Source organism: Metarhizium robertsii, assembly GCF_000187425.2.
Source record: "Metarhizium robertsii ARSEF 23 chromosome Unknown MAA_Scf_3, whole genome shotgun sequence".
Classification (NCBI taxonomy): Eukaryota; Fungi; Ascomycota; class Sordariomycetes; order Hypocreales; family Clavicipitaceae; genus Metarhizium; species Metarhizium robertsii.
The window spans coordinates 3,924,515-3,937,412 of NW_011942171.1; the positions used below are offsets into that span (position 1 = coordinate 3,924,515).

Below are 12,898 nucleotides of genomic sequence, written 5' to 3' on the forward strand. Positions count from 1 at the left end.
CCCCCCATCCAACTTCACGGCGTGAAACAGCACTGCTCATTTGCCTCTCCCAACCCTTCCGCCAAACCACAGCATGCCTCCCTTTTTCGACCCGGTCCATTTCAATCAGGCCGTGAGCGACCAGGCCATGCCTCGTCTCGAGGCAATCGCTTCAAACGACAACTTGCGACACCTGCGCCGCTTTGAGCGCGATGACCCCCCGCCCTACGTCTCGTCGACCGAGTCGTCGGATCACGAGGCAGATTTCATGGTACCACCACTGTGTCTACAGATTCCAACGGAGCTACAGGCCGTCATGGAGCGCCCCATCAACGACTTCGAAGCCGAACTAATTGCTAGCTCTGTGGAGCAGCGCTTACGTCCTCATGATTCTTATTACTCGGAATCCAAATTTGAGCGGAGACGGTTTGAAGAAAATATTCCCAGGTGGCCGTTGCCCGAAGAGTTTAGAACACGGAATTTCCATCGGCGCATGGGTGTTGTTGTTCGTCATAACGTCAAACGTCGCTGGGAGAAGCTCGGCGTCTGGAATCCAGACTGGGGGTTTGCCGGCCGTCAGGTCCAGCCTCGCGACGAGTGGGATGACTGGAAGTGGTGGTGGGAGCCCGCGACACCAGTGAACGGCCTTGGCTCCGGGAGCAGTTATCAATACGAGCTCGCTGCACGCGCTGTGCGTCTTCGCCAAAACCTAGCGCGTGGTGAGTATGCCCCCGTGGTTCCCCGGTCCTGCCCTGGACAAGACACTACTGCCGCCGAAGCAGAGGCTTTCCTCATCTCTCGGCCCTGGTTCATCTTTCAGCTCGAGGTGGCCGAGGAATCTCACAGATTCCAGCGCCTCTCCAATGAGGGCCATGGCCGCTACTCGTACTCGGCCCGGGAACAAGTGATCAAGTGGTGGAAAGAACGGGGGGACTGGCGAGACGAGTTCGACAAGGGCAACTGCGTCACGGCCTGGAAGTGGCGGCACGAGTCTCCCTCCCCAGAGCCCGAAGATCTGGCACCCCTCAACCCGATGAAGGAAGACCCGCTAGACGTGTCGGCCGAAATGGACTTTACTCCCTCTGAGATTGATGAGCTAGAGACTATAAACCTCCCAGAATCCGAACAGCAAGGTTTCTGGGGGATCAAAAGGTATGACTACTCTGGGTATTACTTTCCTGGAATGCTGGTCGACCGTCGGGCAGAAAATGAACAAGCCGGAAAAGAGAGACAGGCGCTCCGGGCGAGGATGATAGCCGAGGGGCATATACCACGGCTGCACCCCGCCGCTGAATTTTTTCTCAAGAAACACGGGCGTTTGCACACGTTCCATGAGCCGCCGCCAGCTGAGGACGAAGAGGTACCTCAGCTACAGGAAGATGCTGCTTCGCCTCCATCCCAAGGAACGCGAGGCCTACGCCCGCGCCAACCGCGAGACCAAGGACACGAAGCCCAAGAGCAGGGCGAATCTCTCCCACCACTGCCACGCCGTAGTGCCAGGATCGCGGCCAAGAAACGACCCGCAGAGTCCTCGCCGATGCAAACGGTGCCGAACAAAAGATCCAAGGTTGCAGTGGCACCAAAACCGGCAACACTAGCCGCCCAGCCCGTTCCAAGAGAGACTCGCCGCGCCAAGGCAACACCCGGTCCGGGACGGCCCGCTGCAAAGGGGAAAAGTATCGAGGCCGGAGTGAAGCGAGGGCCGGGTCGTCCGAGAAAGAAGAACGGGTCAAACATACGTCCCGCGGCGCAGACGAAACCCGAGAGGACAACCGCCCCCGCTGGGCCTAAGAAAAGCAGGGATATAGCAACAGAAACCTCAAATGTACCCAGGAAACGAGGGCGGCCGAGGAAGAATAAATGAGTGGAGGCGAATTGCCGTTTCTACCGGAGACAACTTTATATACAGCCTAGAGCGTTATTGATGTGCGTGTTCACATGTATTCACTAATATACCATGGTAGATTATTGTATAGTACGGACAGCCGGGTACCTGGTCTGGTTGAACTTTCGCTCAAATTGCCCAAGTCAGATCATTGATGTTTAATTGCAGGAAGTCGGACACTAGCTTACGAGTAGGGAGTCCTGTTTCTCGGGGCAAGAAGTTTAGCTATGAACTGATCGCACTGGCATATTATCAAGCGCCCCCCCCCCGGCGGGACCCAGAACAAAGAGGCCAGGCTATTGAGCAAGGAGTACGGACGCCCTGTTCCGTCATATCCATTGCACGTTCCAATGTTGATATGAGTCATCATGGGCCGTGCGGTATTCAGACAAAGGATCAATATCGTTTCATGCACCCAATTTCGGCCTTTTCACATGCCCATTCACATCTTCCTTTATTCAACTCAACAAAAGGTCTTTGTATGCCGGGGCTTTTTTTTCTTTTGGGGTACCCCGATTCGCGACTTCCCGAAACCCCCAACGGCAAGACTGTACCTGTTACACGGTTGGCACACAACAAAGGGCGTTGGGCCAACAACGGTTACACAACAACAAAGGTAGCGGTCACGAGGCCCGAAGTCGGTCAAAAGCGAGGGCTGCCTCAGGCACAAGCCCTCACCGACTTCTTGTATCTACAGGGGCCTTCCGCCCCTCAAGGCCTCGTGGAAAACCAAGGACCTTTAATGGCCCAAAGTCGATTATTACAGTCTGAATAGAGCGTCTGTTCCGAGCCCGGTCGCCCTGCTCTTGTCTCGGCATCCGGGTGACGTGGAACTGATTTGCTGGCACGGCGGCTATGCAGCTTGAATGGAACGTAGAGACAAGCCCTGTATTCAAAGTAGAACGGGACGGCGGCGGCGACAAGGAGGATGTGCATCGCGGGCGCTAAGACATGCCTGTCTCAGATGCGAATTCTGGCTTCTTTTGCTTGCGATTGATATACTTGTGAGCCGACGAGGCTACTTGCTTGCCTACTGCTATCAACACAAGCTTGGATTCTGCAGTTTTAATTTTTCTTGAATCTATTTCCGTAGTTGAACGGGAGACTTTAAAAACACGGAACTAAAACTTGCTGGGGCTTGTTCACAGTGTAACATCTTAATACCACTGCATTCCCTCCGCGTTTGGACGTATCAAGTAGCTTGGTTGTGACACGGAAATGGCCCAATGTCAAAGGTTACACAAGGGCTACGGTCACGAGACCTTGGGCAAAGTCCCTCACCGACTTCTTCTATTTAAAGACCCCTTTGTCAACGAGGCCTTGGGGAAAATCAAGGACCTTTGATTCCAAAGACTTTTATTAGATGAATTGAACTATTGCTCCAAGCCCTCTATTGAGCCCTTGTCATATTGATCGAGTGGCGAGGCTCAACGTAGAACCCAGCATTTCAACGACACATGCTCAAGTAACCAAAATTAGTAAAAGCCATACATGGAAGAGTAAGAGTGATAAAGTGTAGAAATAAAATGAGTTGGCATTGCATTCAATTCTCGATAAATCGACCCAAACTTCTTCATGAGTGCAGAGTAGAGATGAGACGGGGCTTGAGACATGCATGCAGCTCCCAATAGATATTCCAAACAAACGGACCCTGTTTGTACGGGTCGCTGATGAAATGCCCGAAGCCATTACTCCAGACTCGCGGCATAATGTCAGAAACCGTCTGATAGAGAGTATAGACCCACACAATTTATATCAGGCTGCGTGTAATATAAATCTCAATACGCTGATATAGTCTAGAATCTCTGGACTGAATGTGTGTATATATTAGTATTGTGCCTCGATGCAGGTGTTTCTCAAGAGCTAATGTAACTTATTCTCAGCCACCTCCTCCCTACATTTTTACCTCTTGTCCCTCCTTCAAGATGAAGTTCCTCTCGCACTTGGGCCCCTTCTACTGGCAACGACTGCCTACGGGCAAACCAACTTGGAGCGGGAAATAAATAAAACTAAAGAATTTGATGTGTAGAATAATAAAATAACCGAGGAAAGCTCATAATTGACCCTTACAAGGTCGATTCGCACGCTGAAAAAGGTCGTCCGCGGGTATTCTTTTCATCTCAACTGCGCGACTGTCTTCTACCAAGTTTGAAATGAATTGGACGGGTTATCTGAAGCCACTGCGTAGGTCGAAATGGACAAGATTCCGTTCAGGGGCGTCACCACTGGCACTTAGAAAAAGCCCATCAATGTCGCCAAGAGTCAAGCGCCATCCACGACCCTTAGCGAGGGCTGGAGTATTGGTGTAAATGTTGCCGTTAACGCGTCTATTAGCCTGGGCGGCAGCATCTCCTATGAATGGTCCAAGTCACTGAGCACTACCAACACCCTCACCATGGATGTGTCTACTCAAGACAAGTGGCCGCCTTTCCACGAGTGCCATCTGGAGGTCCGGATCTGGCATGCCAAGATCAAGTGAGAATGCGGCAATTTCCCCAGGGCAGACTGCGGCGGTGATCTACAAGTGGTATTTAAAAAAGGTCAAACAAGGAAATCATGGTATAATCTGGTCTGAAATAAGTATATTGAACTATAAGACGGGGATAAAGATGAAGTGAAATATTACTAGTACGCGATAGGGTGCCTTATAACTAGGATAGATATAGCATGGTTCTACATATTGATTTTATAAGATTAGAATATGGGAGACTTTATATACTTACTGCTTATTTTAATTTAATTACCATAGATATATGCGGCAAAAAGCTTTGTTTAAATTATCAGAAGTATAAAATTTATGGCTATCTTCTTCGCGTGGATCATCTACGGTAATAGAAGTATAATACAGATCCATGGAAAATACCTTGGTCTCTTATTTACATAGTTAATATAATAGTCCGGACTAGCGCCTATCCTCGCTTGTTGAAATTAGCTGCATAGAATCTATTAACAAAGTCGTAAGCGACTTATTTGATTCGTACCCCTTTGCCTGTATAGTACTTTCGGTCGGGTTTGTGCCGGCACTCGCGAGGGCCCCGGTGCAGCTACTCCCTGTTCGTTAAAAACCAAATAGGCTAGCAGGGAACAAGGGCTCACGTTCCAACGGCTAAGAGTAACTCTCTGGCAAGTTTTGGTAGAGCAATAGTTATATTTTATTTATTATAATTTTCAGTAAGACGTTTAGATTACCTTTTGGTAAGTTATATACATTTTTTAATGTATTATATGTTACAAGGCATTGCAATTATTGGCAACGCTCTGTTTCGTCTATTATATTCAGGCCCATAAATATAAGCCACGGGGCAGCTATTATGCCAGATTTACCCTGTATATAGAGTTTCTAGCTGCATTAGCTATTATTATTGGTACGCATCTATTCCCTTATCCTTCCCTTTAGATGATGATAATCCTGGCCCCTACCCAACCCTAACTAGATAGCCGGGGTTTCCGGAACTAGCGAAAGACAGAGGAAAGGGTGCCATATTCGACAACAGGCCGACCATCATCTGGGACTCGGAGTGTCATAGCAGCTTCTCATCTGCTAGTATTATCGGGGTATCTCATGGGGATGCTGCCGTCTGTAGCACGGATAGGGCTTGAATAGCCACAACCAAGGAACTACTCCGGACAACGGAACGGGCCCGTCGAAGTCCATCTTTTCCTCGGCCATCGTACTGGCGGGATAGAGTGCTGAACAAGATTCGGAATCCAGTATCGCAACATGAAAGCACACGCCACTTCACACAGCAGTACTTTGCGAGTGTCCTGAATCATCTTGACCCGGTAAAGTCTCGGCGTCACATTCCTCATGATGGATACAAATCGGCGTCAAGCTAGAGCTGTGTCCCTTGAGCGCTAGTGAGCTACCCCGTCTGATGGTCATGGTTGGATCTACAGCCTCCATGCCCAGCTCAGCGTCGTCTGGCAGACTGCTAGGGCGTCTGGAACTCTCCCCCGGCTGAAAGGCATTACTCGAGCGAGTCGGGCGGCTGGCAGCCTTGCTCGCTGACCGAGAGGCGAGGCCAGGAACGAATCTGCTAAATATCGGTCGCAGCAAAATGAGAGAACCTTGAGTCTGGTGAGTAGAGCGCTGCCGGGCTGCAAATATGGCGGTGTTTCTTCCCACGTACCTATAAAGACGGCCAGATGGAGCTCGACACCTCCCCAAACCATGCACAGGGCCAGGTCATAGGGCAGCTCGTGGGGATCGTAATTCTGAGATTCGACGATTTGGAAAATGGACGCAATTCCGACCCTAAAACGGCACAGATGAGCAAGTTGCGGGGGGGCTGGCTGATGAGGCAAAAGCACGGCCGCAAGAGACGTACAGAGACCCGGTGGCAAAGAGGCCGACGACGGCAATCTTTTGGCCAAACGGGAGCTTCATTCTCGAGACTTCGTATATGGGGAGAGCCAGGATGATGAAATCCATCGAGGAGTGGGTGACATCGGTAGCGAGGTAGTAGGCACGCACATTGGTGAAACACGTGGCGTCTGGGATATCCTGCACCCAGAATGCCTGGACAGGCCTGCAGCGTAAAAGAGTGAAGAAGCTGCGTATCGTGATCCAGATGGAGCACAAGGTGATGAGAATCATGATGGGAATGCGGATGGAAGCGAATCGGAAGACGCGGAGGAAGAAGCACAGGACGGCTATCTTGGCGCAGAAGATGGCCCACGAGTACAAGAACTCGCTCGTCCACAGGATCAGGGTCGACTTTTCCGTGTAGTAGTCGATCAAGTCTTGGCTATAGGAGCCGATGGGCTGGCCGAGCTTGAAGCACGTTGCCCCTGGGCTGGTGTGAGCATGGCGACGAGCGTGACAGCAGGACGTTTCATTCGATGCAGACACTTACACACAATGAGGTCGGCCGTGTAGCCCAGGGCAAAGATCTGGGGATGCCAGGGTGAGCAATGAGCATGCATGGCCGGAAGCGGTCGAGGGTCGACTTACCAGGGCGGCGACGGCGAAGCAATCGTCGCGGCCCATGCCCATGCGCGTCATCCGCCTGGCCTTGAGACGCAGGATGAGGGCCAGGACGGAGGCGGGCACGGGGATGAGGATGGCGGCCCAGACATTGGGAACCAAGCTCGCCATGCTGGGGATTGGCGGCGACGACGGGAACCAGCAGCGCGGGCGGCTACGACGGTGACATGACGGATGTCAAGGTCAATACGTGGGGAAAAAGAGGGGCGGCGGCGAGGGTGCCATGCGGTTAAATAGCATCGAGGGCCGTATCGACTCTGCTGGATCTGGACGTCAGACGACAGGGCCAGAGGCGCATTTGCATTGTTGTGTATCGCCGCCTCGAGACTCGAGAGGGCCGCTCAGCGCTGCCGCCCCGACGCGTGATTGGCGCCGGCGGGTGCGAGCTGACAGGTCGACTGGCTTGGCTGACATGGCCAGACCGTTGGGCCGAGAGTGAAGCGTCTGGTGCTGACGACAATGGCAGTCTGGGTGAGAGGCAGGAAGCGTGGCGCGCTGCCGGCCGGGGAGTGGTTTGTGAGGGCGACATCAGACGCGGTGGTGGCTTCAGTCAATTGATGCTCATGCGCGGATATTCAGCGTGGCGGCCCGCTCGGTGACGACGCTGACCATGGCCAAGAATAGGCGCATCCAGTGTCAATTGCATATGTGTGAGGAGCAGAGGCCCAGCCCAATTGGTGAATGCCTGGCCGGGTCGACCGTCTCCCGGACCGTATTCCGTACCAGCCTGTAAGCGATGGACCCAATCTCAGCTCGCATCGCCAACATGGACAAAGTATAAAGGGCCGGCGGCAAACCGCGGAAAGCGCGGGCACAGGGACAGCTCGAGGCCAGACGATGAGAACCACGAGAATGGATGAACGAGTCCGGCGCCAAACTCGGCAACCCTCGATGACTTGACTCCAATTTGACACGTCCCCGGCCGTCAACGTGCTATTGATTCCTGGAGGGATCGCCCGATGGCCCCGGCACCGTCTCGGTCGGCATTGAGCCAAGCCACCTCAGTGCTTGCACCTGGAACAATAATGCCCGTGGTGGGGGAAGACGGGGACCCTTTTCCATTGTCAGGGACGCAGAGTATGGTCGCACCGCCGACAAGAAGGGGAAAAAAGGTCGATTGAACCAATAATACACTCTTCGCTGCAGGGCGACGAAGAGCCAGTCTCATCCCCCCATTGTTAGGAAGAGGACTGCCGTCACCTGTCATCCCGCGGGGGCTGACTTATACAATCAGTCATTGTTTGGACGCTCCGACTCATGTCAAGTATGTATGTATACATTACTACAGGTGGGACAAGGCTTGGGAACCAGATGGTTGTGCCCCCTTTGGACCACCGAGACGCCGAGCCATCATCATGTTGGCGTCGGTTGCCGCGTCTTGATTGGTGGCTCGTCTCTTGCGGTCGACTTGCCAGGCAGCGAGAATGCTAACCGGCGGCGGGCAGGCAAATATGGCGGCGAACCGTCCGCTGTGTTTTATTGGCACATCACCCTGCGTTATTTTCCCTCGTCCCTGTGAAACATGCCCGTCTGCAAGCTTGTGCCGGCGTGATTTTCGACGTCAAGGGCTGACCGGCACCGTGCAGAAGCTCTCAACAGAAAGAGATGGTCTGTCCAGATGTCGGTTTTTGTAGCAATTCAACCCACGAGGCGACTAGGGCTCTTGCAATATTCAACCACGGCACAAGCATGAGCCTCCCTGTGTCATCTGACTGACGCGAGTGTCACGGCGTGAGTGCGCATCGCGGTGGCGGCGGCCAGATCGGCAGGCAACAGCAAGGGCCACGGTCATGGACTGGCACACCAAACGAGTCGCACGGCAGCATCTCCTAGGAGGAACAAAGCCGACATGGACGTGACCAACAGGTCGCTGGTGGCAAATGGTGGCAGCCATCACCGGGCCACGCATCCGTGGACGGTGCCATGGGCTTCGGATCGAATGAATCCAGAGCATCATGGGGCACTGCGCCGTCTCATCCGCCTCTACAGTCCAATGAAGAAGATGGGCAAGATTGAGTTGCTCCTTGACTCGGACTGGACAAGCGAGGAGCACCCGTTTGCACACGGATCACCTCTTGAACAATGGGCATTGTGTGGCAACCCGTTCCCCGACCGGTGCGACACATCAGAGACATGCCTAAGGAGCTCCAAAAATACTCGACTTGCAGACCCCAACTCTTTGGGTCCTTGTGCTGGCCCCCAGTTGCAGCCGGCGACGCTGCATCGCCCACCTTCTCCGACATCTTCGGCCCAGTCCCGGGCGCCCGCTCGATATCTCCGTGATGAGCTTCGCAGTGGCATCTCGGGGCCTCTTCTGCGCTCTGCGCCTCATGAGTGGCAAACACGAGGCGACGTCTCAAGACGTGCTCCCGAGCTGTCATGGGCCAGTTCCTTGTGTTGAAAATCAATCCTTGGTGACGTGCTTGAGGGTGAAATCGGGCTGTACCAGTCTCATCTTGACCTGGATGGGAGGAAGACAAGACAGATGCATCCCATCGCCTTGTTGCTCAAGGGCTGCCACCTATCGTTCAGCCGTCCAAGCTTAAATATCAGACCTCTACCGCAACTTCAGCCTCTCTCAGGATCATTCGACGCTGGAAAATTCTCCCGCTTCCATGGTCTGGCCGAGAAACGAACCTTTTGTGCCCATGGTCGCGCCAGTGCGCGTCGTCGCCGAGAGCATCACGGATTACCATTCGGAGCACGCCACTACCACCACCCGGGTTCGTCGGCAATACGCCCTCTCTTGCAGAGCGTGCCATTACGATTACGGTTGGCGAGCTGTCCTGTTTGGATTTTATTCAACCTATTAAGCAGTGACAGTACTGCTATTGTGGTGCTGTGACCTGTTGGTCCAACATCGCCGTCCTTTGGTACATGCAGTCAACTTTGGTAACCCTCGAGGAAGCGGGTAGACCCTGGTACTTCTCATCCGCCAGGGCATCAATTGATTCTCCCTATTTCACCAGACTTCATGCCCACAAAATTCACCACTGTCTACTCCGTAGGTACGCAACCTTCCAGTGCTGTCCGCGAACGCCGACGTTCCGGGAAGACCCTCACGGCCCACGGGGTTAGCTCGGTGGAGTTCTCCACTTATATGCCGCTGGTCGGAACGGACCTGCTCCCGGCCGGCCACGCTAGACACATCCGTACAAGTCGCCGGCTAAAAGTACCAGGGATAAATAGGGGTAAATAACTTATTCGTAGCAGAACCTCGTGGCGTGCATGCGAATAAGTACATTATCTCGACATTCTTCATAATAGTTATAACGTATAATTGCTCTTCTATATCGCCTTAATTACAAAACCTTATCGAGCCGTTCCAACGGCTATCCTGCCACCATGATGCAGACTCTGCTCGTCTTTTATTTTGTATACCGTTCGCATCGCGGCCAGTGACGCCTTGGTACCATAGTCTATAAGCTACAAGAGTCAAGCGGTTTCGGAAGCAGGTCGTGGACTCTTTGCAATTCTAGTTGAACATGGCAATAAGAATCATAGCCGGCGGTGCAGCTCTGCAGCCAACGCTTTCCTTGCCACGTGCGGATAAGCGCAGCCATGGGTATGTTGGACGCTAGCAATCGGGATCAGCGCGGGAAGTGGTCCGACTAATATCCACTCTTGAAGGGTATGGGTGAACAATGTCGGCTCAGGACGGAGGGTGATGTGAATTTGCCACACACGCTAGGTGACACAATTTACACAACTCGTAAACCAGGCTAGAGGAGAACGTCCCATCCTCAACGGAAAAGTCCTTACCCTAGAAAATGGCGCTTTCAGCATCAGTAGTGGAAAAAAGCGTCGAGTCTGGATGCTTCCCCTTGTAAAACCAGAGTTGCGACGCAAACTGCCATCAGCTGCGTGTCATCATCGTCATGGTCCGCAAGCCCGTCCGCAGACTCATACAAAAGGAACTTTACGCTGCTGGGTAGAGAATACCACTCCACCAACCCGTTCAACAATCTCCAATGAATCCGGACAAGCCAGTCCAAGTAGGACAATGGTCCACCAAGGCCCATCACTTCCCAGACCCGTCTATAGGCTCCCGCATGCTTTTTAGCCCCGATGATCCAATACTCATACAGCGTCGTACGTCCTTATTCCGTTATTATACAAGCTTCGCACCGCGCCGTCAATCAAACGAACAAATTGGTCCTCCTCCATCTCAACCGCATCAAACTGCCACTGCGAATCTCCAGAAGCATCCCCATGCATCTTGGCATGGGTACGATGATACCGGTGGCCCAGCAGCTGCGCCAGATTCCGAAAGCCCATGTGCGCAAAGTCGCCGGGCAGAATCTCCACGACAGCAGACCCCGGCGGCAAGAACATGGTGTGCGTGAGACCAGCCCCATGCACACCTATGAGAAGGTCCGTCTCGCGGACGATTTTGAGCTGCTCAGCAAAAGAAAACTCAGCAAAATCGACAATCTCTATATTCAAGTGAGGAACGGCCCTTTTAGCCGACGCAATGAGCTCCGTCTCGTTGATGAGTTTGCGGGTATTCGTCCGGCGGATAAACTTGGCCACGACATCTGCCTTGCTCCGGGGAGGCGTGGGCACGTCGTACAGATGCAAGACACGCGAAACAAAGGCCTTGACGAGTGCCGACTCGCGGCAGTCGAGCTTGACCCAGTCCCCCTGCCAGAGCGTGTTGCTCCCGCCGGAAAAGGGTATGATGATGTCGGTGGCGGGTTCGGAGCCGTTGAGTTCGTGGATGCGCCGGATGGGCATTTTGGCAAAGAGCCTCCACATGTCGACAAATGGGCCGTCTTCGTATTCGTCCAGGAATATGACCTGCGTGGACGGTGCCGCGGCGGGTGATAGGTACGGCTGTTGCGAGGTCGGATCCGCGCTGATCTGTAGTACGTCGAGAGTCCACGAGAGGCTGAGCAACTCCATCAGGACGTGCCACAGATTGCCGGGCCCTTCTCTCTTTACCAGGATGCTTGTTGTGCGGGACCCCTGGATGCGAGAGTTGGCATCGAGGAGCACGGCCTTGTTGAAGACTTGCCCGGGCCCGGTGTCGTACCAGTATTGCGTCAGGTTATCTGGGACTCGCGGCGTGTCCTTCTCAAGTTCTTCTGGCGACAAGTCGCGCAGCCGGCATCCGAGTCGAAACTTGGACTCGCCAGCGTCATATGTGGCACCTCGTCCATGACACATGGCGTCATGTCGCTCCTCGGTGGTTGTCGACCAGAAACAAGAGAAGCTCGGGGAGCTCGGAGTGCAGTAGGAGACGGAGGATGCGCGCGCATTTTCGAGAAACTTGACGCCAAAACGTTCTTGGCACCACTGACTATCCGAGGGCTTTGGTGTATATTCCGATGGCAAGTCGAGGCTCGGGCGTAGAGTTTGGGGTTTGTGCGTTTTTGGACTCTGTACAGACTGCCATGTCGGAAGCCAAGTGCTAGATGAGAGAGGGCCGCGTTGGTATAGTATCGCCAGGATGAGCAGTGCCACTATTGCCAAGGTAAGCACTCGAAAGCGTCGGGAACGAACAGAAAGCATGATAAGCGTATACACACGACGGCGCCGAAAAAGCTCACCCCATGGCTTCGTCGATGGTTCAACGTGGGCTGGACACGGAAACGTGCTGCTTTATGGCAGCCATTGCGCCAGGCAGCCGCTCTCTTACCGAGCCCTGTTGGCCAATCGGAACGAAGTCGTCTAAAAAAATACAGGCGAAATGAAAGGAATGAGAAGAAATGCCCCCCCTGCCCGCCCGAATCTGACTCGGCACGGAGTCACACAAGACGATGATTGATGGGTTGAGCGGTTCCACTCAGCATGCACGGAGCCGGATTCCCGAGGGCGACAAGGCGAGTTTACAGCCCATGGGCCATGTGGCGCTGCCTTGTTTGTCTCATCATGTTACCGTGTCAAAATTGTGGTGGGTTGGTAGCGCAGTGATGAACACTCTGCGCCCATGGCGTGGAGACGCAAATATGCACGATGATCCCGACTCGGCCAGTCTCAGCCCATCTCACCCGTGTCTCCGGCCTATAGGATCAACTGCCTCGACCAGGGGGCTGTTTCCGCGG

General features: G+C 53.6%; 4 protein-coding genes across 4 annotated transcripts; 2 read left to right on the forward strand and 2 right to left on the reverse strand.

The window, feature by feature from the left end:
* Positions 1–73: 73 nt before the first annotated feature.
* On the forward strand, positions 74–1,843 carry MAA_03267 (uncharacterized protein; the record flags this gene model as incomplete). The annotated part of the gene is made up of 1 exon (XM_007821265.1): positions 74–1,843. The coding sequence occupies one exon, from the start codon at positions 74–76 to the stop codon at positions 1,841–1,843; it is 1,770 nt and encodes a 589-aa protein (XP_007819456.1).
* Positions 1,844–5,603: 3,760 nt separating this feature from the next.
* On the reverse strand, positions 5,604–6,962 carry MAA_03266 (uncharacterized protein; the record flags this gene model as incomplete). The annotated part of the gene is made up of 5 exons (XM_007821264.1): positions 5,604–5,932; positions 5,995–6,119; positions 6,193–6,655; positions 6,721–6,757; positions 6,819–6,962. 5 exons carry the CDS (start codon positions 6,960–6,962, stop codon positions 5,604–5,606), a joined length of 1,098 nt encoding a protein of 365 aa, XP_007819455.1.
* A 1,738-nt stretch (positions 6,963–8,700) lies between these two features.
* On the forward strand, positions 8,701–9,252 carry MAA_03265 (uncharacterized protein; the record flags this gene model as incomplete). The annotated part of the gene is made up of 1 exon (XM_007821263.1): positions 8,701–9,252. The coding sequence occupies one exon, from the start codon at positions 8,701–8,703 to the stop codon at positions 9,250–9,252; it is 552 nt and encodes a 183-aa protein (XP_007819454.1).
* A 1,679-nt stretch (positions 9,253–10,931) lies between these two features.
* On the reverse strand, positions 10,932–12,020 carry MAA_03264 (glycosyltransferase family 61 protein; the record flags this gene model as incomplete). Its single annotated transcript, XM_007821262.1, has 1 exon — positions 10,932–12,020. One exon carries the CDS (start codon positions 12,018–12,020, stop codon positions 10,932–10,934), a length of 1,089 nt encoding a protein of 362 aa, XP_007819453.1.
* Between the last annotated feature and the right edge of the window lie 878 nt (positions 12,021–12,898).